At 41.5% G+C, this 23877-nt stretch overlaps 2 protein-coding genes across 3 annotated transcripts in view; both read left to right on the top strand.

Moving 5' to 3' along the window:
* The first annotated feature begins 4543 nt into the window (after positions 1–4543).
* LOC103374495 (muscarinic acetylcholine receptor M2-like) lies at positions 4544–13542 on the top strand. 2 transcript variants are annotated; one of them, XM_008304579.1, is made up of 4 exons: positions 4544–4611; positions 10305–10530; positions 10738–11595; positions 12986–13542. In XM_008304579.1, the coding sequence occupies exons 2-4, from the start codon at positions 10357–10359 to the stop codon at positions 13307–13309; spliced, it is 1356 nt and encodes a 451-aa protein (XP_008302801.1). In that variant the 5' UTR covers positions 4544–4611; positions 10305–10356; the 3' UTR covers positions 13310–13542. The 2 variants fall into 2 exon arrangements, with proteins under 2 accessions (XP_008302801.1, XP_008302802.1); XM_008304580.1 differs by having other exon boundaries at positions 4551–4611; positions 10316–10530.
* A 5609-nt stretch (positions 13543–19151) lies between these two features.
* Positions 19152–23877, top strand: part of LOC103374494 (putative adenosylhomocysteinase 3) — a 14676-nt gene continuing 9950 nt past the window's right edge. The window contains exons 1-4 of the mRNA XM_008304578.1: positions 19152–19226; positions 22117–22228; positions 22659–22796; positions 22963–23063. Of these exons, the coding sequence (XP_008302800.1) occupies positions 19152–19226; positions 22117–22228; positions 22659–22796; positions 22963–23063 (426 nt within the window). The remainder of the gene's footprint in view (positions 19227–22116; positions 22229–22658; positions 22797–22962; positions 23064–23877) is intronic.

Genomic DNA, 23877 nt, shown 5'->3' with positions numbered 1-23877 from the left:
AAAGAGTGACCAAAGAAATTACTACAGTCATCCTCATATTTGTTCATAACGTCCTATTAAAGAAGGGGGGAAAAAAACAGTAGACACTGAAATCAGTTGAAATTGACAAAAGTAATAATAAATACAAATTTATGGAACGTAATGACATTGTTTTTGAATTGTGGTTCAACAGAAACATTAATAAATAAATAAACACACAAGTAAACAAGCATGATGGGACACGTAAACTAATGTTTTGTTGAACAACCCTTTGAGCCAATCACTGCAATCAGGTGCTTTTTGTAACTCTCAGTCAGACTTCTGCACCTGTTGGCAGGTATTTTGGTCCACTGCTCATCAACAAACTGCCCAAATATATCCAGGACAGTTTTGTTTTTTTAAATTATTCTTTTCAACCACAATTCAAAAGCAACGTCTTTCACTAAATTATATTTTAGCATATTTTTATTTATTATTACTTTTTCCAGTTTCTAGTTGTTTGAGTGACTATTGTGAATTTTCCCTTTTCTTTAATGGAAGGGTATGAATAGATTTGAGTACAACTGTATTTGTCCCAGAGCAGTTTTCTGTTCAAATAAATTAACGAGACATTGTGCCACCCCAGTGTGAGTGATGACTGCAGCCTGGTCACCCCAATAAAATCCGTCTGGTTCCACCAATGGCCCGAACACAGAGATGAATTGTAGCCGGTCTTTAATGAATCATCAGCCATCAGATTAAAATGTCACGACTCGCTCCAGGCTCAGCGAAGACTTACAGTAAATGTCCGAGGATCATCAGCGTTATGCTATTAGCACATGATGCAGCGTTATCCAGGGATCACCAGCAAAAGAAAAAAAAAAAACTTCCTGTGTCACGCAGGAGTTTTCTCTTTCCCTCTGTTTTCAAAAATAAATCCCGTGTCTTTGTTGATGAGCATGCATCGCTGTCTTGTCAGAAGTATTATGTGTGACCCTTCTCCATTCAAACAGCTGCTGGGCCTCCAACTAGATGACCTAATTTCCGCTGCAGCCTCGGGCCTTTTCTTCATATGGCGAAGAGGAGAAAGCTTCATTGTTTGCTGTTTTTTTTCTCATTCCTCGCATGAGCGGTGGACAACAACTTTTGAATGAGGCTTTTCTCTTACTGTGATACAAGATGTAACTAATATGGAGTTATGGGGTGAGAGCTTGTGAGGTAAGGACAGAAGAAGAAGTCCTGATATATAAACAAATTAGAAGAAAAGGGGTTAAAGGGGGGTTTACATCCGTGTGCAGTGGGTGACAGCTTTTGTCACTCACAGTGTTGTGCAGTCATATACATCCTTTGCCCTGCAGCAGAGCATCCACTCTTTCTGTCCTCCTTTCAACTCTGAACACTTTCATGAATGTACATATATATATATGTGACAGTCTGTGCTGGGCTTTTGAACAAAGATCAGCTTGCGTGTAACTCCACAAGAAAAACATGTGACACACTAAAACCAAAGCCTTTGATGAACCTGAGACCTTCAAGCAGCCCATTCACACATGCAGATGCTAATTCAGTGTGTGGTCGAGGAACACAACCTTTGTATGATGTTACCGTGTGCAGCGATCGCCAGTGGCCGGCAAGGACGAGACACGGCTGTACCAACCATATAAATTATGCATCCAGCTTTAAGAACATACAAGCCGTCGGCCGGAGGAAGCATCATGACGACAGTTCTCTACTCATGTGTCGACATTTCAGTCAGAGATCATGACGTATAATCATACAGGCCACATGTGATCTTATTCCATAAAACTACAAACTGTGAGTAAGAAGGTGCAAAAAAAAAATGTAATCTGGACATTTGCTAATAGCACTTCTAGCAGAATGCACCTCCTGTAAATGAAAATGAGTAGTTAAACATTTAGGTGAAATGACTGTTACTAATATTATTATGATTATCCATCCATCCATTATCTATACACCACTTAATCCTCACCAGGGTCATGGGGGGCTGGAGTCTATCCCAGCTGACTCAGGCTGAAGGCAGGAGACACCCTGGACAGGTCACCAGTCTATCACAGGGCTACACTTAGAGACAGACAACCAAGCACACTCACATTCACACCTACGGACAATTTAGAATCACCAATTAACCTCAACATATTTTTGGACCTTGTGGGAGGAAGCCGGAGAACCTGGAGAGAACCCACGCTGCACGGGGAGAACATGGAACCTCCACTCAGAAAGATCCCGGGTGTCCTCACCAGGACGCGAACCAGCGACCTTCTTGCTGTGAGGCAACGGTGCTAACCACCGATCCACCTTGCATCCTGTACCATGCTGTCTGAAATAATTTTTTACATACAAGTGGTGGAGTTGTGAACATTGAAGTGTCTGACCACTGTTCTTACTGAGAGTGCAGCTATCTAGCATGCCAACAGTCCATTCTTTTATTTTTCTTGTCACCTGTGGCATCATTTAAGGTAGCCTTTGGTAGTCGCTGCTCAAAGAAGGACTAATCTATGTACTGGACACACTATCGGATCACTGTCATGAATGCAGAATGTAAAATAACTCAGTGGTTGAGAATTTGTCACCAGTTGAACAACTCAAAATTGGCAAAATTTAACCATTTCTAAACTTGGCAATAGAAATGGGATTCTCAAACTTTTTTCTAAGTCAGAAACAAATACTATTTGCATGCTTTTGTTTATTGTACAATACAAACATTTATCTTTTGAAGATGTCCAAACATTGCTGATCTTTCGTAGAGACAGCATCAGAATTTTCAGCAATTTTCAGATTTAAATATTTCTTTGTATTTCTCTTATTATTTCGATTATTTTTGTTGTGTGTTTTTGTTGTTGTCGTTTTTTGTTCTGTTTTTACTTGAGACTGTAATGCTTGTTTTTGATATTTTATTGTCTGGACCCCAAGAAGACTAGCTGACATCCTGGAGTCAACTAATGGGGATCCTTTTAAATTAACAAATAAACAAAACAAATCAGTGACTGTTTTGAGATATCTATCATGTTCTACGAATTCAGTGTCAATTCCTCTGATTCAACATTCAAGAGATTCTTCTGTTACATGCTCGTACGGTACAGGCGGTGAAACACAAAGTGACCCTTCTGCAAGGCTGCACAACAACAAGAAATGATGACGGTCTGAGATATTGAGTGAGATTTTCCTCTAAAATCAATGACTATATCCGTGGTCTAATAATCCTGCTGTAGATTGCAACAAAAGCCGAGCACCCTTTCAGGGTTAGCTCACTTCTAGTCCAAGGCAGCGACATCCTCCTGCAAGCACCACTTAATATGTTTTATCTAAAAACAAGTCGAGGACTGCGTGTCGGAGTATAACCCCGTTTCTTAGTGTTTCCAGTCTTTGCACTAAGCTTAGTTAACTGTAGCTTTGTATTTACTGCACATGTGTGAAAGTGCTTTTAATCTGCTTCTCTAATGCTTTGCAAGAAAGCAAATGTTTAGAAGTCTATCATCAAAAAATGACCCTTTTATCTATATTACCATGTTTACCAGAGCCTTCTTCAATCTACATTAATTAGACTAAGCAATACCCACTTGCTGTGTTATTCTTTTGTTTGTAGAATTACTCTGAACAGCAGGACATGCCACAGAGTCTAGGAAACTGGAAAAATTGACTTCTAGGAGACAGAAAAGCGAGATACACAAAGCCAAGCACACACAAGTGGAGCCACAGAGTCAAAGCCTCATATTGATCTGTGTTCGTGACAAATGACCAAACAGCAGAAATGAAGCTCGTGGTGCAGCTTTCTAAGATGCAACTAGATTTCGCAGGATTCAACATGCGCAGACGTCTTGTGCCGTCCACTTTAGATCCAGCTAGCAGGCCGATGCTGATTGTGTTATAATTGTGCTTTAAGTCTGGATCGGGACAAGCTCGATAAATCATCTTGTGTTTTCTCGCAGCAGATTTCTGTTTGCTACCCGCCCCGGCTCGGAGCCCGTTTGATGGCACGCTCCTTGTTTCATTGGCAGTATTGTTTTGTGGACAGGGACCATTATCCTCGCTGGTAATTCCATCAAAGTAAGGTCATCCACCAACTGGGGCAGACTGCGTCACCGGTTTGGTTGAAAGGTCAAAATAACAGAGTCTTAAAGGTTAAAGTCCTGCAGCAACAGAGCAACAGTGCCACCATTTTCCTTTTGTCCTCTTTTTTTTTTTAAATAGAGCTTTAGCATATTCAGCCATTCATACGTCTTCTCCATTTGATCGCCCACAGCTCGGTAATGGAGGAGAGCATGTTTGTGCTGCGGAGGTCAGTGCTCTCCGTGGTCCTGAAACAAACATCCATCCCTGCCTGTCTGTCTGTCTGTCTGTCTGTCTGTCTCCCTATCTTGTTTATTCAAACTTGCGATCCTAGCTTAAGGGATTCAACACAACAGTCACTAATAGCCCCCATCACCCCTCCCTGCTCTGTCTGTCTGTCAGTCTCTCCAACACACACACACACACACACACACACACACACACACACACACTGGTTCTTGTCGACGGAGGAGTGGCATCACCGTTGGTTTACTTTCTGCTGCTCTCTCTGCTCCAGTGTGTCCACAGAGGCGAAAATGGATGAAACTGAAACAGCTCATCCGTGTCATTCCCTGAGGACTGAAGGTAAGATAACGTTTCTCTGTGGATTTCTACCAAACTACTGCTGCAGGTAAGAACACTTTTTTTTTTTTTTTAAAGAAAACTACCCAAACTTGTGGCACTTATAGCTTTTGAGGCACCAGTAGAGTCTATTTTGGTTCTTAAAATATCACTTCTCTTCACATCTGGTTTGATTTAAATGACACAAAACCAAATCAGGAAATTCTCATGAGTCAAAATTAGACATTATAGTGAATCAATATAATATGAGCAAAAAAAAAATATCAATGAAAATGACACTGTAGAGTCACAGTGAAGGAAAAATTCTGGGAATACAATGTGATCCAGCCATATATCGACTGAAACGCTACCCTCCTCGTTTCAGCTCCCTGAAGAAGTTTCGATTGGTTGTAAATTAAAACAGGCTTTTATTGTCCTCCTGAGGCTGTTCTACAAATGTTTATCTTGATTTCTGCCTTGAGCTGAAAGGCTTCAGTCAGCCATCAGCATCACATCCGGACTCCGGATTCCCCAGTCGCCCTGCTCCTGAGGAATCCCCCGTTTTCATCTCAACACTGTTTGTGAAATTTCAAAACTTTGACTCTTCCCTGAAAACTTTACAAAATCTAAATTTCTGAATCTTTGGAAATAACTTTCCTGACGCTGTCTGTTTGTTTGTCTCCTTTGTTTCTTATGTCTCTCTGCACTCTGGTATTTTTTGCACTTTTCTTCTTTCTGGCTGTGTTGCTGCTCTTGCTTTGGACATTCTGTGGTTTTCTCTCCTCTCCGTTACACCGCTGTGCGAGGGCAAAGCTCAGACTGATGTGAAATTTCCCACTCTTCACATTCAGGACACACTTCCCTGAAGTGACAACAAACTTACAGTAACTAGTGCAATAACAGCAGGAGCCGTTTCTGCAAAAAAAAATAAAAATAAAAATACTGCCTTGAAAAACAACTTCTGTCAAGTGCTGCCTTTACAAATTAAATGACCTCAAACAAAGCCTGAAACAAAGTGTAAGTGCTGCACTTTTTGAAGTTAATTTCATCTCGTGTTTATTTTATATTTACAGTCTTTACAGTTGAGTTGAAATCACATCTGTTCAAACACCCAAACAAAGATGAGCAATTAGAAGAATGTTTGCAATGGAAAGATAAAGTGATCCATAAAATACATTTATGAGTTAAAAGCTGCAACACTTTGATCCCTGCAGTCATTAAACCATCCCGTTGCTGAAACTACATGTGTTTCAATGCCTGCTTCGCAAACAAACCCGTTGTTCCACCTTATCAACGCTAACTGCTGTGTCGGTCATGATATCAAAGACAATGTCGACTTTTTAAAAACCGAGCTCACCCAGCCAGATGAGTGCTACTGGGTCCTCGGAGCATATTACCGGTACAGCTGTTGCAGGCAGCATCTGCTGGATCTAATTACTATGTTTCTGTGCCTGTCAAAGAAATACTGTTTGCCTCTGTGACTCTCTCCAGTAGCCCTGAATACCAATTAGGGAGGTCCAGTAATGTAGGTCTTATTAGTGTGAATGCAGAGAAGAAGTGAGTACAGGCTTGTGAGCAGACATCAATCTCCTCTTCTGTTCCCAACCAGCTCTACATCACACGGAAACATCTTCACTCAGGACAGCTTTTTAATAATAGTGCAGATTAGAGTTCAATATTAACCTCACCGTCCAAAGTAATCTTTGCTGAATTTAAGATAAAGTCGGTGAAACATCTACATGGACCTGACTGTCCATTGAAGCTCTTACAAATGAAAACACCAAAGCACATAAACATATATTCTAGATTCTTTTCAAACAAATGTCCATGAGATGCACAAGAAGCCGTCCTGGTTAACAGTAGAGGCTAAACTACAAGCCAGTCTTTCAGTGTTCATGCATAAAGTTTTGGCAAAGAGAGAGCCCAGATTTTTAACCGCAAAACTCTTATTCAGTGGGCTTTGTCACAATTATGTGACTTGTCTGGTGACCTCAAGTACTTTGGTCGTCCCCAGACCCAAAACCACCTTCATGAAAAGAACTATTGTTTACAGAGGAGCAAAAGCATGGAATTCACTTTCCTTACAGATCAGAGACATTAAAAATATTGGGTCTTTTAAGAGGAAAATAAAGAGACAATAGGCACAGGACACGTGAGAATTATGTTTACGGTGTTGTATCAACTTGCATTTATTGTTATCCATTTACTGCTTTGTACCAGGTTGCATCATAAATGAAATATTTGCTATTTATTTATGTATTTTTAATGTTTTGTAAATTGTAATTTTTTCCCCCCCTGGAAGACTAGCAACCACTTTGTGGAAGCTAATGGGGATCCTAATAAAGAATAAAGAATAATAATATATTCAGACGAGCAGCTGTGAAAAACAATACAGTAACATATGATTCAGTAAACTACATTAGCTCATGGGCTGTATTCAGGTACCAATGTGGCTGCTTTACTTACTGTCAGAACTTCACAATTATTTAACATATTCATTTGTTTCACGTGTTTCTATTGTCGTTGTTTCTGCTCTGAGAGGAAAATATTGTTCAACTAGGTACCTGACATATTAAAAAAGAAGCCACTTCACAATTCATCACTGCACTCATTCAGCTGCGGTCAGAGATTTTGTGGTGTGTTAAAGACATGATTATATTAAAATCGCTCTCTGGTCACTAATTAAACCCAGAAAAACTCAACTCTATGTATCTAAGCTACATACTTACAGTTGTTTCTGCATAAAATAATCCCCTTTAAATAGTTTACATTTAACCCTACGTTATGTGTTCCTCTATCCCATCCCTCAACACTGGCTGCAGCTGGAGCACACCAGCTCACTTACAACTCAAACACTGTAAAACTATAATTCAGGAATAATTCAGCTCCACATGTTGGAACTGAAAACTGATTCTTAAGAAAAACAATGATACAGAAAAAGCCCCATTTGGCATTTGGTGTTATTGAGTGGTACACTGCAGCTTTAAATCAGGCAAGGCTTGGATTGCTTATTTCCTTCAGGATGTGTCTTCCAGCAAAAAAAAAAAAACAAAACACCATATGGGGATGTTATAAGGTAAAAAAAAAAAAAGTGAGAATTGAACACCCAACTCAAAGATGGCACCGTCTCACTTCGATAAAAATAGCTCTCCTGGCTAATAGTGTTCAAAAGAATCAATCTTTTGGGGGAACAAACTGAACTGAATGATCTATTACTCATTTCATTTCAGCTCTCAGTCAGCTGCAAGCCAGCGTACAGGAAAACAAGTCATTGATTCGTTTGTAGGGAGCGAGCGCATCCGGTAATATGTAAAAGAAGACTGTCTCAGATCCTTTCACCGTGACAGAGCGGTGATTAATTCATTGAACGTATAGTGCAGTGATTAGAAGCCGTTCAACACCAGCCATCATTCATCTCCAATCTTCAGCAAGGAAGCTTTAAAAATGTTAAGAATTTTAAATGATCTGGTGAACAAATCTTTTTCAATCACCTTCTTTGCAACACACCGGTCGCTGCTTCATGCTGCCCAACGTACAGGCACTTCCCTGTTCCAGCTGCTGTCCCTGTTCTGCAAGCATTCAGTCTGTGCTTTCTATTATTTCCTTCAATTTAAAGAAATCGCTTTTATCACATCGCAGACTCACAGAGAGACCATGTCAACAGCTTTGCAGACCTCTTTGTAATCATGGTCGTCAATGGGGGAAATGCTTTTTGGCCTGCAGGGGATTTTTTTTTTCTTATCTTGTTGTTGCAATACCTCAAGTCACCACTAGGAAAAAACAAAACTGGCAGCATGCTGGAGTGACAGTAGAGTTGCTGCAGAAATCTTCTTTCTAATGATTTATTGCCGGATTGTTTTCCCCCATTTTTAGTTTCACAGATTTGTGGCCGTTTCATCAGATGTCACGCAGCTCCGTCTTTAGCCACAAAAAGCTTTATATTTGTAGTTTCTTCTTCCTCTAGTGCAGCTTGGGAGGTCATTGATTCCCCCAGAGTCTTACCTTGTATTAACTATTACTGATGGATGTCTTGCTGTAACCCTAAACTTGACCTGAACAAAGACCAGGTGACAACCCTGGAATGTAAATACTCATTCTGTGGGGACCTGATTTTGATCCCCAGGTGAGAGGTTGAGCCCTTTATTATATCTGTGTAAACTGATTCTTATTTCCGCGCCATAATTAATGCAAGCGCACACACACGCTCTAACCCGTGCGCTAACCTTAACCTCACCTTTATTCCCGTATCAGAACAAATCAAACACAGATTTAAAGCTGACTTCAGAGGCTGATAAGGTTACGTCCTGAGAATTACAGCAAAAACGAAACACACAAAAACACACAAGCATACTCACACACGGCAGGTCTTCTTCATCCGTGACAGAAAAATCCCAGAATGGGTCTTTGATGAGTAAATGATAGAGTTAGAGATGCTGTAATGAAGTTTCATCTGGCTGTAAGAGCAGGAAGGAAACATCTCTCAGGTACAGTATGATGTTATCATATCGCCTAATGGAGTCACTTACAGGGTTTTAGCAGTATGCAGCGACCCTCGTGGTCCCAACTAAGTGTCTTCATATTGATTTTCTCATCAGAATACATCAGTTAATCACATTGTTATGCTGCGAGTCTATTCCTGATGTTTCTTGGATCTTTATTTTTTCCTTTTTTTCTTACAAAACACTACCTGTAATGATAATTAATTGTGATATTTTGCTGTCAGTTTGAGTCTCTGGGGTCATTTTGAATAAACAACCCATTAGAAACACAAAAGAACAGGTATCTCCATATGCACATTACAGAGGCTTTTATCCAAACAGCACCATGAGTGCCTGGATTTTGAGCGTGGGTGGCCCCAGAGGAAATCTGTTTGTACCCGCACTGAAACACTCTTTCATAACTGACAGGACAAGCAGTTCCAGTGTCAAAGAAACGTCCCCTTTTTTTTTTTTTTTTTACTTCGCCGCAGACATTAGTCTGAAGATAACCCTTCTTTAGCCTCAGAGAATCCATCCTGTCGTAGCATTAAAACACACACACAGGCTTGTGTATCTAAGAGCAAACACATCAGTGCATGCTCGCTTCTGATAGTTTCCCAAATGACAGGCAGCACTTATTTCATATCCAGGAGCAGAAAATGACGCCCGCAGGATCCAGACAACAACTCGACATTTTTGAATTAGTTCTCATACGCACATTATATACTCTCAGAGGACACTTTGTGACTTTCAGGGTTGAATGGAAATTTTAAATTAGTTCTAGAAGTGTAGGTGGCCTCGTTACACGGTCTCGTTCAAACTGTCAGGTCAGATTAGGCCGGTTACAGCTTCCAGGTCACTTAAGATTTAGGTGAAGAAAGAAGAGAGTGAGTCTGCAAAGAAACCATTTAGCTTTAATCACAAGTTAATTAGACGTAAACTTTTTTATGCAAAATGCAAATTTCAACGTTTACATTCACCTCAGACCAGCTTTAATTTGTTATTCCTGACAGGAGTTTGTGTGATGCTGCTGTGCATTAGTAAACACAGCTGCTGCTGCTGCTGCTGCTGCTGCCTTTATTTGCTCGCTATTCTTCACACATGGACCGAGCCAAAAACACTCAGACACCTGCCAGCTGTTTACACGTTCAAAGTTGATTTTGCATCTGTGTTTAATTGCGTATGTGGAAAAAAGATCCCTAAATACACGGATTCTTTCATAATCTTTGTTGTTATCAGGTGCTGTGCAGATATGACTCAAGCCTGAAGCACCTGTGAGACCACATCAGACATGATGGAGACTCCGAATGCATCGCACGACATGAACAACAGCATCGGCGACAACAGCAGCCTCTTCGCTGGAAGCCCGTACACGACGGTGGAGATCGTGCTCATCATCCTGGTGGCTGGATTCCTGAGTCTGATCACCGTCATCGGAAACATCCTGGTCATGCTCTCGATAAAGGTTTGGGTTTTCTTGTTTTTGATCATTCATGATTAACGAGTGTGATCCAAACATCCACGTCTGGACACCTTGACGAGCGCACCCAGACTTACAGATAAGAACACAACATGTGCAGAGTAGTAATCTAATAGAACAGAGAAAACGCACATCACATTGCACGAAAAAGGATTAGCATCTGACAGGCTGCTCCATGTTGTTCCTCTAAAGGTGAACAGGAACCTGCAGACCGTCAACAACTACTTCCTGTTCAGTCTGGCCTGTGCAGACCTCATTATCGGCGTCTGCTCCATGAACCTCTACACCGTCTACATTGTGATCGGCTACTGGCCCCTGGGGGCAGTGGTGTGTGACCTGTGGCTGGCCGTTGACTATGTCGTCAGCAACGCCTCGGTCATGAACCTGCTCATCATCAGCTTCGACCGTTACTTCTGCGTCACCAAACCGCTCAGCTACCCGGTGCGCCGCAGCACCAAGATGGCCGGCCTGATGATCGCAGCAGCCTGGGTCTTGTCCTTCATCCTGTGGGCTCCTGCTATTCTCTTCTGGCAGTTTATTGTCGGCGGGAGAACCGTGCCACCAGAGGAGTGCTACATCCAGTTCTTCTCCAACCCGGCGGTGACCTTTGGGACAGCCATAGCAGCTTTTTACCTGCCGGTGGCCATCATGATCTACCTTTACTGGCGCATCTCCAAGGCCAGCCGCAGTCGCATGAGGAGGGACAGCAGGAAGGCCTCAGGTACCAGTCTGGGTGAAGGAGCCTCTCACAGCCAGGAGGAAGGCTGTGAGAACAACTGCATCATTGCGAAAAAAGTTCAGGAGGAGGCCGGAAATGGGAAGGAGAAGGAAATGCAGCAGCAGCAGAACGGCAATGGCCCCTGCAAGGAAGAAAAAGTTGAACAAGTTTGCTCCAGGAAAGCCAGCATCCGCCCTTCAACGTCTAAGGACACTGTGGCTCCAACTCCATCACGAAAGAGCTCAAACTGTGGGAGAAATCTAACACAGCCACCTTCCCCGGATAACTCGGCTGCTGACAGACAAAGTCTGGTTGCACGGACTCTGTTGAAGGTAAGTGTGATTACTTTATGAAAACTTGTAGGTTATGTTTCAGATTACAAATATGACCACATTTCATTCATTGCAATAAGTCTTTTAAGCAATAGCAGCGAAGAATTGTAGCGCTGGTTGGTCTAAGCTTTGGCTAAACTGAGATATCTCAACAACTATTGGATGAATTGTCTGAAGGTTCATGGTCCCCAGTGAATGAATCCTATGTAATTTGATAATCCCATGCCTTTCTCAACCATCACCAAGAGATTGATATCTGGAGTTTCTTGTAAAATATCCCAACGTCCATCCGTGTGGTTGCCATTAAATTTGGTCCAGATCTTCATATTCAACTCAGAATCCTCTGACTTTTCCTCAGCAGTCATCAACCATTCCGGGTTTCCCATCGATAGTTAGTCTAGTCATCGCATCAGTATTTAGCATATTTGGCATTGCAAATTTACCCATCAAGTTTAAACATTGGGGTTAAAACATGATTAATATATGAATTTACCTGAGTATACTAAGAAGAGTCAAAACCATGCAAAATACAAATGTACCTGACTAACTAACGCTGTAAGGGAAGACCCTACAAAGCCATACACGGAAAACCCAACAAATCCAAAGGTTCCCTATGAGCAGCATATTTGCAACAGTGGAAAGAAAAAAACTCCCTTTTGACAGGAAGAGACCTTTGGCAGAACCAGGTTCAGGGAGGGCAACCATCTGCCTCGGCCGGTTGGAGTGAGGGGAAAGGGGGGAGAAAAAAGGATGTGACCAACTACCCGTAAAATGAATCATTTAAATGTTAATTAGCAACTGTTAAAGTGGTGTGATAACAAGGTCAACCAAAAAAGGGAACATGGGTGTTAGCATTGCCATCATGAGCATTGTAGCATTTTGACGTTAGAATTTAACTCAACGCCGGCCTGTGCCGAGCTGCAGCCTCACTGAGGTGCTCGCATGACTGTCGGCTCTGCAACTTTACTGTTCATTGCTCTGATCGGCCTTAAGTGTAGAAGACTGTATACTACCTGCTCTGCAACATGCAAAGGTAAAATCTTTCTCCACTCAAAAATGTGTTTGGTAGCTGTTAGTTTTCTTTGATTCGTGTTGGTGCAGTGTGACACTAAACAGATCCTTTCTTCTGCTGAAAATTAAAAGTTATGTTTGACTTACATTGGCAGATGCCCAGAAATAGGACTCCAAATGAAAGCTGCTCCGTGTGTGCTGCATGTTTCAATTGATAATTGTTGGCGATGTCAACATGTCAGCGCTACAACAAACAGATCATTGTGTTTACAGCTTGTTTCTCTGCCTCCCAGTGGACCCAAAAAATTAAACAATACAGCTGTTTAAACAATGACCAAAACTTCCCTCTTCTTCTTCCTCTTCTGCTCTCGTTTTTCAGGTGACAAAGCGTGCCGTGAGTGAGAGCGCCGTGGCAAAGTGGAAAAGGAGGGGCATTTCTTCCAGGGAGAAAAAGGTGACCCGCACCATCATGGCCATCCTGGTTGCTTTTGTTGCCACGTGGACGCCGTACAACGTGATGGTCCTGATCAACACGTTCTGCTCCGTCTGCATCCCCAACACCCTTTGGACCATCGGCTACTGGCTCTGCTACATCAACAGCACCGTCAACCCGGCATGCTACGCCCTGTGCAACACCACCTTCAAGAACACCTTCAAGCACCTGCTTCTGTGCCAGTACAAGAAGATACGTGCGGCGCGATGAGGGCGATTGTGACGGAGTCGGAACAACGTGATGCATCTTGCAAAGAAAGACGACAAATACCGGAAACATGTTGTTGAAAAATAGACTAGGTGTGTTGTTGTTGTGCACTTACTCCATTTATTTTTCAATGGTAGAGGTTACTCCCACTTCCATGGAAGATGGAACCATGTTTCAATTTATATTTGTACCACAAACTTAACTTTTAATGATTTTAATAAAGACGTGGCATTGTATTATAAGTCTCAATACATTTATCAAGCTTTACTGACTCCTTATTAGGGCTGCCCCCAACCAAAGATTTCCGCTAGTCATCATTAGTTCAAGCCATCAGTTTTCTAGTCATGACTAATGACTAAGGCTGGGTTGCTTAGATGTTTCAAATGATAAGCCATGTTTAAGGTCAACTAGTCTGATCCACCAGATGTAGACTTTAGGTATAAGCCACACAAGTGATTTTCTTCTCCCCTTCCAACATCTATGAGTTTCAAAGTCCCCCAAAACCTCCAGACATCAACCTACCGCTCTGAAATTTTTATATTGTAATGAAGGTTTGGATCATGCAGTAAGACAGCCCTGCATGTTTTTCAGGTGAATTAGCCATTTTGATGACAGTGCTCACCTCCCTGCATGCAAATATCAGCAAAACACTTTTCGATGGGGCACCATTGCTGCATCCTGGGCTTAGCACTGTCCATTGGGATTGGTTTAAAGAAACAAGGCAGAGCTGTTTTTTGATAGTGAGGTGCAGCCAGACCATTCTACACAACTGTGTCAGCGAATGGTCTGGCAATGTGACACAAGAGGCTGAGAATAATGTCTGACTGCAGAATTTGTATATGATCCCACTGTGGATTTCCTGCAAGCCATAAGTAACAGGACCAGCAGTGTATATGACAATGTCTGTGTAAGTACGAGATTTCCAGCAACCAAGCTACTAATCAAAACTCAAGACTCTTTGCATCAACTAATGTTTGGTTGACTATTACGGGGCAGCCCTACTCTTAAATGTGAATAGCGACATTTACCTAAGTGTCTTTTGTTGTCGGAGTTTTACAACGTTCCTCTTCTCTTCCTCCACATAAGCTTGTACAGTATGTCGTTTAAAATTGTGGTTAATGTGAAGGTTTTGTGAGACCAGAGCAGTGATTTTAAAGTCTATTACCAAAGGAAGGTGTAGAGATGGACACTGTGTTATTGAATCTGTGTTACTGAAGCGTTCTGGCCGACGTTGAGCAGTAAAAGAGGAAAAATCTGGCAAACTGAAAAGTCTGTCTGCATAAAAGCTTGTCTTCAAATTGAATTAAGAAGAGAAAAGACAATTAACAGCTGTAAACAGATCTGTGCTGTGTGTGTGTGTGTGTGTGTGTGTGTGTGCGTGTGTGTGTGTGTGCGTGCGCGAATGTTTCCTCTCTTGTTAGATTTACTGTCGTATTAAGCTGACATCTGACATTAATGGCATCTGTAATCCGTATTGTTGTGACGTGAGTCCAAATGTGACATTTATCCACATCTTCCCTTCTTTTTAAATGTTTTCTGTAAATAAAAAAAGACGATGACAGTACGTTTAATTTGGTGTCAATATTCTTTGTCATATCTTGTCTGTCCTGTGTTTCACTGATTTCTGCTCAACACTTACAGATTTCGACTCCGTGTGACCCTGAAGACGAAATATTAGAATCACAAATGCAGCCAACCGAATGAGGGACTGGTTATGTAAAAGCAAAGTTTGTTGTGAAGGAGGATAAGAGCTGCAGCAAAAAGACATATTTACACTCCTCCCAATTCAACACCCCAGTCTGAAATTCCTCCGCTGAACAAAAATGAAGATCAGAGAAAGATTTAGAGACAGAGACTGGATACAGTATTAACTCGGCCTCCCTGCCTTCCCTTTGAACCGGTGCCATAAACCTCCCTCGCAGTCTTCACACCCTGGAGAGAAAAGACACAAGGTTTTTCTGTCTCTGCTGTGGGAAAACTCCTCCGGACGACTGTAGAACTGTTACGCCCTCTAGTGGACCAAAAAGCATCTTGTTGCTATTCATGCGCCTGAAGGCTGATGTGTGGAAACCTGAGAACTTTAACTCTGTCTGACTGTTGCAACACTCTCTCGTTAAACATTCAGGATGTGTGTATGTGACGCTGTGAAGGAGAACGTTTCCTTCTGTGTGTGGTGACCTTCACACTGATCCCTCTCGCATAAAACATAAACTGTAAGCTCAACAAACTGAACTTCAAGGACATGATCACAATTTTTCAAGTCTGTCATCAAACCACAGCCAGGTGAAGATTAAAACAGGTTTTTCTTGCATTTATCCATCCACACTGGCCATTTAAACGTCTCTACATATTGTTGGCCTCATCGATCTGTTAATGTGACACAGTCAGACACAGGTCACTGCCACATTAATGTTCCTCACGGTTTCGTTCAGACATCACAGTGACAACTAGAGCCTCTGTAGGCGCCCCACACTTGCCATATGTGCAACACTGGACAGTACATGAAGGTTTAAGGAGCTACGAATCAACAAAACGCTAAACTAGCGAGCTTATCAAACTGTTCATATAACTGTGGCTAGCTTGAAATCACTGTTAGCAACCAAGTTTACCACTCAACAACCAACCCAACACCGTTATTTTAATATTTATAGTAATAATCCCCCAACAAAGATTATCGAACTCTCTGGGGCAACTTTCTTCTTGCTCTGTAAATGTTAAAAGGACCGACTTAGAAAGATTGTGACTTTTAAGGAAAAGTAATCAGGCTTCTCATTCAGACCAACATGTTCAGATACCAGAGTAGATGCTGAATCGATTATTCGATTAGCTGTCAACTGTTAGATTAATCAGCAAGTTGTCTGTGAAGATTCTCAGTCATCCAGGTCATGGTTATTCTGGTAGATTAATCGTAGCAACTGGACTTGCTTGAGTTCCTTGAAGACGTTTCACCTCTCATCCAAGAGGCTTCATCACTTCTGACTGACTAGTTGGGAGTTTCAGATACTTATTTCCTTAAGGAGCCAGTTATTTCATATTTTATATTTCACACCTAGCCACAAAAGACCCTAACGAACACCATTGTGGCAGGCGGAGTACAAACGACTAACCCCCAACTGAAACTGAAACTCAGGTGTTAATGGATCCTTAAGGATATAAGAAAAAAAAAGGGTCAAAACTCTTTGATTACAGTCTCCCGAAATTAAATATTTATTGGCCTCTTCACTGCTCTGTGGCAGTAAATGGAATATCTTATTAGACATTTGAGAATGTCATCTTGGGCTTTGGGAAACTTTAGCCAACATTTTATATACCAGACAACTAACCAGAGTGATGGGAGTCAAAGTCTACAGTCTTGGCTCTGTAAAGAAATAAAATTCTATACATGTTATTGAAGTTAATGTGTGAAAATCAAGTGGCAGTCATCCAGATTTGCAGCTATATTAGTGAAATTAGTTATTTCTTTCTCTTTCATACTGAAGCTCACCGGGGAAACACAAAGACAGAATTTCCAGCAAACAAGCAAACCCTGTTTCACTTGCCATACCGGAACCAGGCAACAGTTTTAAGACCCTTACATATAAAATCATTTTAAACTTAAAACCTTAATGTATTTCTGATGACATCTGAGAAATCACGGTGCTTGCGTCAGATATCGGCGTGTAAATCACCCGTTGTGTCTGGAACATCCCAGACGCGTCATCCTTCAGTCTGCCGTTAGACCAGGATGGTGGTCAGTCATCACGGGGCCACTATTGATGTTGGACAAGTTTAATGTAAACATGCCGACGTGCCTGTTTGTTTATAATGTAACCTCCTGTTCATGTATCACGTATGTCTTATTGTGTTTTGAGTCCGAAGCGGCTCAGCAGGCCTTAATGTCTGAGAGTGTAAGTGGTTCTTGTTTAGCATAAACAGAAGCCTTTTAGTACAAAAGACTGCAAGAAGCTGCGTATTGACAATAACCTCCTTGTCTCTGGAAGAAGTAGATAACATTTACAGGTTATTTGTGTGTCAGAAGCAGTGCTCACATCAGTATTTATCCTGTACACACTGCATCTGCGACGAATTGTCTGCTTTACTTTTAGTCAAAGTAACTCAAGAGCTTCTGGTGTTTAGACTAAACACTGGCCCTGAAGGAGGAAACATCAGATGTATGTGGGTAGGGGATGGCTGGGTCACACCTGAACAAGAATCTAATTCACTTCATTACCGGCTGCCAGAGGAGACATGGCAGAGGACAAGACCCAGACAGGAGGCTCCTGGGAGGACCTGGCACAAGCCGACGGGTCTCCTGAACCACATGTGGAGGACGGAGCTGAGCTGAACGGGGAGGCAGCTGAGGATGATTCTGGTGCTGCTGCTGCTGCAGAGGTAAGCGCCAAAGACCAGCAAGAAAAGTGCAGCCCAAACGTGCTGCAGATGCTGAAGGCAGCAGAGAGCAAGTGGACGCCTCAGGGTCAGGACGGAGACGGACCAGAGGCACATAAAGCTGGGACAGAAGAGTTGGTTACTGAAGCTCTTAAGACTGGCATGGTGAGCAAGGACACTGCTGCACTTTCTGACTTTAACTAATGTTGTCAGGCCTGTCTAGACAACGCTAGAACACACGCGACTGTAAGTGTACCTCACAGGATGCGTGAATCTGCATCTGCTTAGGCGGTTAATGATTTTAGTTGCATCGTGCAGGCCTCCAGAAATGTTTGACCAGTACATCCACACTCATACTGCACTAACTGTGTCTCCATGAAAAGACGGGGCAGATTTTATACGTCCAAGTCTGTTTACAGGTGTTAGGAAGCACAGCTCCAAAAGTGTTAGGCTCTTTTACGGTAAAACGGACACATTTATTTAAGTCGTGTGAGAAGAGTTTGAGAATGAAGCAAATCTCTAAGTGTGGACTTAGAAAGACGAGTGCAAATTAACTACTGATGGCCAAGTTGTATCATAGGTAAAGTAGGAATCAGGAATTTTGACAAAGAGAAAAACCTGGAAGAGCCAAAAACTTCACTTCTTTGTATGGCCTCTTGAGGCAGACATCAAAAGAGAGTCAATCCCTATACACCACCATGTTAAAATAACCAACTTTACACCAGAAACAAACATGTTTACAGCCTAGTAGTATGCGTATGAATGGATTGTCTGAGGTGGTGGTTGGAGGCGCCTCTGTCAGTCTGCCCCAGGAATGTGAAAGTGTGTGAATGAATAATTGACAGTGTAAAGCGACTTTGAGTGCCTAGAAAAGTGCTATATAAATCTGATCAGTTATTATTATTATTATAAGACATGTGACAGGTGTTTTCACAGGTGGCTGTACTTTTTATTTTGGCTAAATTTAACACTAAAATCAGTGGAATGCCCCTTAAAGAGACTTTCAGCAACACTGCAGAGCTGCTTTTGTCATTTACTGAACAGAAGACAAAGGATTCAAGCTCCATTGTCTGATCTGCTTGAAGAAACCTAAGCTGGCCTGTGTGTCCATGAATGAACTTTTTTTTAAAACTTTACATTCTATCATGAATAAATGTTCACATGTACATCTGTCTGCTTCCCATTGAAGCCTGGGAGCAGAGTGCTCTTTTCATCTGGGGCCTCAAGTAACACCCGACTTGCTTCTCCTTCCTCAAAACTCTCTCTTCATCTTTACAGTGTCTCCTTTCTATATTTTCCCAGAATTCCCAGCTGTAAGCCTCACAAGGCCTCCATTATTTATTTCCACTTTCTTCTGTCACCTGTTGCGTGGAGGGCGTGGTGTAAAGAGCCTCCCTGTGAACTGTAATCAGTTCAACAGCATCAGCTTGCAGCTCTGCAGGGTTGTCGAGTGTCACTGTGGGAACGCTGTGGCAGCATGAAGAAAGTGTACAGTCTAGTGAACATAACTAAAGCCAAGGACCAGGAGGCAGTTCAGTCCATCTGCATCAAGGTATCACTGCTTCGCTTTTTTTCTTTCTTTCTTTATTTGTTTGCCTTCATTAGAAAAGCTTCTGAGTGAGCAACCACTTGAATAAACTATAAAAGAACAGCCTGTCTACACCTGTGGGTTTTCTAAGCCTTTATCGATTCCCAGGGGAGAGAGAAAAACAAAAAAGGCAACAAATAATTTGTACTTTTTGTGACATATCAGCGCACACAGGGTTTCCCAAGGAGACGTTTGTTACACATTAAGACCCACGGCCGCCTCTGAGTTCTCAGTAGGCGACTTGAACTCAAACTCATTTACTGGACTCTGTTAGAGATCGTTAAGTTGACTTTGACACGGCTGCGCCTCAAAGTTAAATGTAGTTTTGTGTTAAAGATTAAGCAGCCGCTGACGTAAACGGCAGCTGTTTACGAACAACAAATATCTTATGGCGTCTTTGGTAGTGTTTCAAAATGTAGCTTTAATTAAACTTAAAATGAGTGAATATTGGTTTTCCTTATTTATTCCACCTCAACTTGAGATTCGTTGTGTATAGATGTGACTTGAAAACAACATGTTGGTAATTTATGTACAATTTGTTTTAAGCATCATGACAAAAAAATAAAATAAAATCACCCTTTTTTTTTCTTTTTAGCTTTCATAGTGTACTACAGAACAACAAACTGTACAAATTACAGTTCCTTTTGAGGGTTTTTTGTTTATTTTTTTACTTACTTTTTAGATAACATGTAGTATGTAGCTGTCAGGAAATAACAGGACAAAGGCATTAGATTGACAATTAACATAAATCCTTATTATTACACAGTCAACATCCTAAACCTCTTGACTGCATACAATGTTAAAAAAAAATCTAACTATACTAAAGGAAAAAACGGTGCAAGGAAGCACATATTTCACATTACACATTCTTAATTGTTGAAGCATTAAAAGCACAAATGTTGCAGAAGTTTTAACTGAACTTCCAGAAAAAGCATGTGGCTTATGTACGTTTTCTCCCACAAAGCGAGAGTTGGTTTCACTAATTCTCCAAATTATTGTATGCAATGAGATGATGTGATTGAAAAAGAAGCTGTCAAACCTAAAGAACTATGTGTTTTAAATTAGAGGAAAATCAGGTCAAAAATTTTAATTTTTCTTCCCTCTGCACCTTAATAAAATCCTTTTATTTGCTCTGTATTTCTACTGCACTTTGATGCATTTTATTTATTGATGTACCAACTTTTTCACCTCATATTCCAAGTTTTCACCATTTTTAATTGCTCCTAAAAAGGATTTAAGAATTTTTTTCCTTCCTGAAAGTGTTGCCTTTCCATTCAAGTGTTTCTAATGCAACTATAATTAAACAAGCTTAAATGCTGTTATTTTATTCTGAGTGTGACAACAATTGCTTGACATATAGCTGCATCAAAATGTTTACAGTGCTGTGCAAGAGACACTACAAATAAGATGAAGATGCACGAAAAAAAAAACTATTTATACAACCTGCAGAAAACACAACAGATCTAAATCAATATTTGGTTTGAACACCTTTTGGAAAAGCACCAGTTCTGCTAGTGCTCTATAATGACTACATCTGTGGGTTTCATTTAATATGTCGCAGGACTTCCCGTCTTTCTTGTTGTTGTTGAAGAAAGTTCGCTGTGACTCTGGCTGCATGTTTGGACTCACTGTCACGCTGCAGATTCAATTTGGGACTGATCAGATGTTTCCCTGATGGCGCTGTGTGATGAATATGAATCTAAAAATATAAAGTATTATATACAGGATGCTGTCGTTCCTCATTTTCCTTTAATATCGGGTACAATTATTTTGTTGTTTTGAGCCAGAACACTGCAAGAATGCTGACACATGAAAATGTCTGAAGAACATCCTTTAAATGAACCATTTTTAATTCACTCCTCCCTGAAATTTGTACAAGGTCGCCTTGTTATAAAAGATTTGTCACTCAGTCCTAACTACTTTATTTTGTAATCTAAATTTCTGTTTAGCTTGTTCTCTGCATTTTCATCTGAATAACAACTTGTCTCGATAAACACTGATGAAGGACGAGAGGATCCTTTAAAGTGCAGCAGAGGAGCAAATCAGAAAAGCGCTTGAGTGATTTTTATTGAGGATAAAGCTACAGCACATAAAGGCAGGTTTAACTCCTTAGACCTGATTGATAAACATCTTCTAAGCTCTCTGCCGAGTTTGTAACTGAAACTACTCATGATATCATTGGCACTACTTTCTCCAGAACCAAAGAAGACCTTACACTGTTTTCACCAGCTCCCTGTCAGTAAACTGACCTTCATGTATAAATTTAACCAAATGCCTCTAAGCTCTGAGTGTAATACCCTTGCAGTGCACTCTAGCTATATGCAAATCTTTTCTGCATGCAGAGCTGCCGACTCAGCTCGCTTTCATTTTCGGAGGTGAGGTCAGCGTGTGGGTGTGTCTGGTCTGGTGGGTGTGTATCTGTCCGCACACGTGGGTTAGAACATGAACAAAAGCTGGAAAATCTCCCACAAAAAGCCGGAGATTGTAGCTGGAGGCAAGTAAGCCTTCAGTATCCTCAGCTCGAGATCCAATGGAGTCAGAGCAAGTGGACTTGGCCAAGTGGGATCCCTGTGGCAGCAGCCCAGCCTTCAAAGATCCACAATGGATGGTGAGACAGCAACAGATACGGGACAAGAGAGGGAGATGTATGACTGACAGGCTGTGAAGGAGGCAAATCTGCTGTGAAAGGTGGTGCTCATGTGCAAACTGACCAGTTGTGGCCAAATCAGGTCTGACTGCCTCAAGAAAAAACTGCAGAGACTTTATTTTGGTAACTTGCTGAGAGGTAACAACTGATGTTTTTTTATTTTCTCTTCCTGATCTACTTCATTTTATGTCTTCTTTGGTTCCACAGCAAATACAGCTCACTGACCAGAAGCAAGAATTCAACAAACGGCCCACCAAGACCGGCCGGCGCTCCCTGTCCCGGTCCATCTCACAGTCGTCCACAGACAGCTACAGTTCAGGTACGGAAACACGAAAACACACATGCTGGTAAGTCTGATCACATGTCTTTGATGTATAAACTGAGCTGTTTTTTTGGTCCCAGCAGCACGGACCACAGGCCCCAAGGATTAGCCCCTGTGCTTTTCCCTTCGGCTAAACCTTAATTAAAAGGAAAAAGTCTTCTGAAGAATTAGGCCTCTTTAATTTGGTCCTAATCGGCTCCATGAGCCTTTCTCAAACATGTCAATCACTGCCAGAGTTTATACAGACTTCAAAGGCTCAGAGAAAAGACCCACCCAGCTGAAGTCTGACTCCTAACACTGTATCAGAAACAACAATTAAGGCTGGAAACCCCGAGCCAAATCACAACCATCAGGCCTTCCAAATAAATCATGTGTCTGTGTGGTGCTCCATGAGGCCAGCTGATCGTTCCTCATTTCTGTGTTGCAGTGTGCAGCGACAGCTCCGAGGATGAGATTTCTCCCAGGGACAAGGTTCAGAAGACCTCCAAAGGCCTGTCGGACTTCTGCATCAAAAACATCAAACAGGCTGAATTTGGACGCAAAGAAATAGAAATCGCAGAGCAAGGTGCGACAAACAAATCAGAGTTTACGTCTTCAAAAGTGTTTTTTATGCAGCATCTATCTAAAAAGATCCTATAGCAGTAGTACACAATAGGAAGAGATAAAATGCCACAAACATGTATAAAACATGTCCTGTTCATACGTCTGGCTCCTTGTTTGTGATTTTTCAGAAATGCCAGCACTGATGATCCTGAAGAAAAGAGCAGGTGGAGAGAAACCGCTGGCTGGAGCCAAAGTGGTGGGATGCACACACATCACTGCACAGACAGCGGTTAGTCCAATACACACACACACACACACACACACACACACAGAGACGTCATGGATGTACTGTACATGTTGTCAATCATTCAAGTACATTCAGCGTAGGAACCTCAAGATGTACATTAACTGTACTTTGGCCAAATAATTATTAACAAGTGAAGTTAAATGAACTGAACTTAAGAAAACAAGTTCAATAAACTCAGGATATTGAGTTGACTCAACTAGTCACACAAACAGAAGTTTCCTTATTAACAATAAAAACCTACAGCTTCAATCCTTATTTTTGACCAGAGTCATTAAAAAGATGATCTGTGAGGCTGCTCTCAGTTACGCTGAATTGTCAAGTCTACAAATGTAGAGACTGAATTCAGCGTTTGTCCTGGTTCAAATAGTTTTGATTATAATGGGGAAAAAAATCTAAACTTAACTGAGCACGTTTTAAAGAAATACAGCAAGTTTTGACCATATTTGTTTTTTAAAGATACAAAAATAAATAAATGTCCTCAAGTAGTTTCATAGGTATATACTAGTTTTGTTCCTTATAAACTGAATTTAATGAGTTGAGTGAATTCTCAGTAGTTCATTTATTCAATTGAAGTTAAAATGCCACAAGTTTTAAGACCTCTTGTTCTTGTGACGGTTCGTGCTCAGTGACTGTGCGGGTGGACCCAAACGAAAAGGGAGACTGGTTCAAGGGAAAGAGGATTTATTAGGGAAGGTGGTGGAGTGATGGGCACCAGGAGGCAGAAACAAAGTCCGGTGAAGGGGTGCCGGTCGTGGGGAATAACCCGGTGGTGGGATCTGGTGCAGGGATGTCAGTC

Source organism: Stegastes partitus, unplaced genomic scaffold (genome assembly GCF_000690725.1).
Source record: "Stegastes partitus isolate 25-593 unplaced genomic scaffold, Stegastes_partitus-1.0.2 Scaffold2258, whole genome shotgun sequence".
NCBI lineage: Eukaryota > Metazoa > Chordata > Actinopteri > Pomacentridae > Stegastes > Stegastes partitus.
The sequence above is the reverse complement of the archived record's forward strand: the minus strand, read 5'-3'. Positions and strand labels throughout refer to the sequence as shown.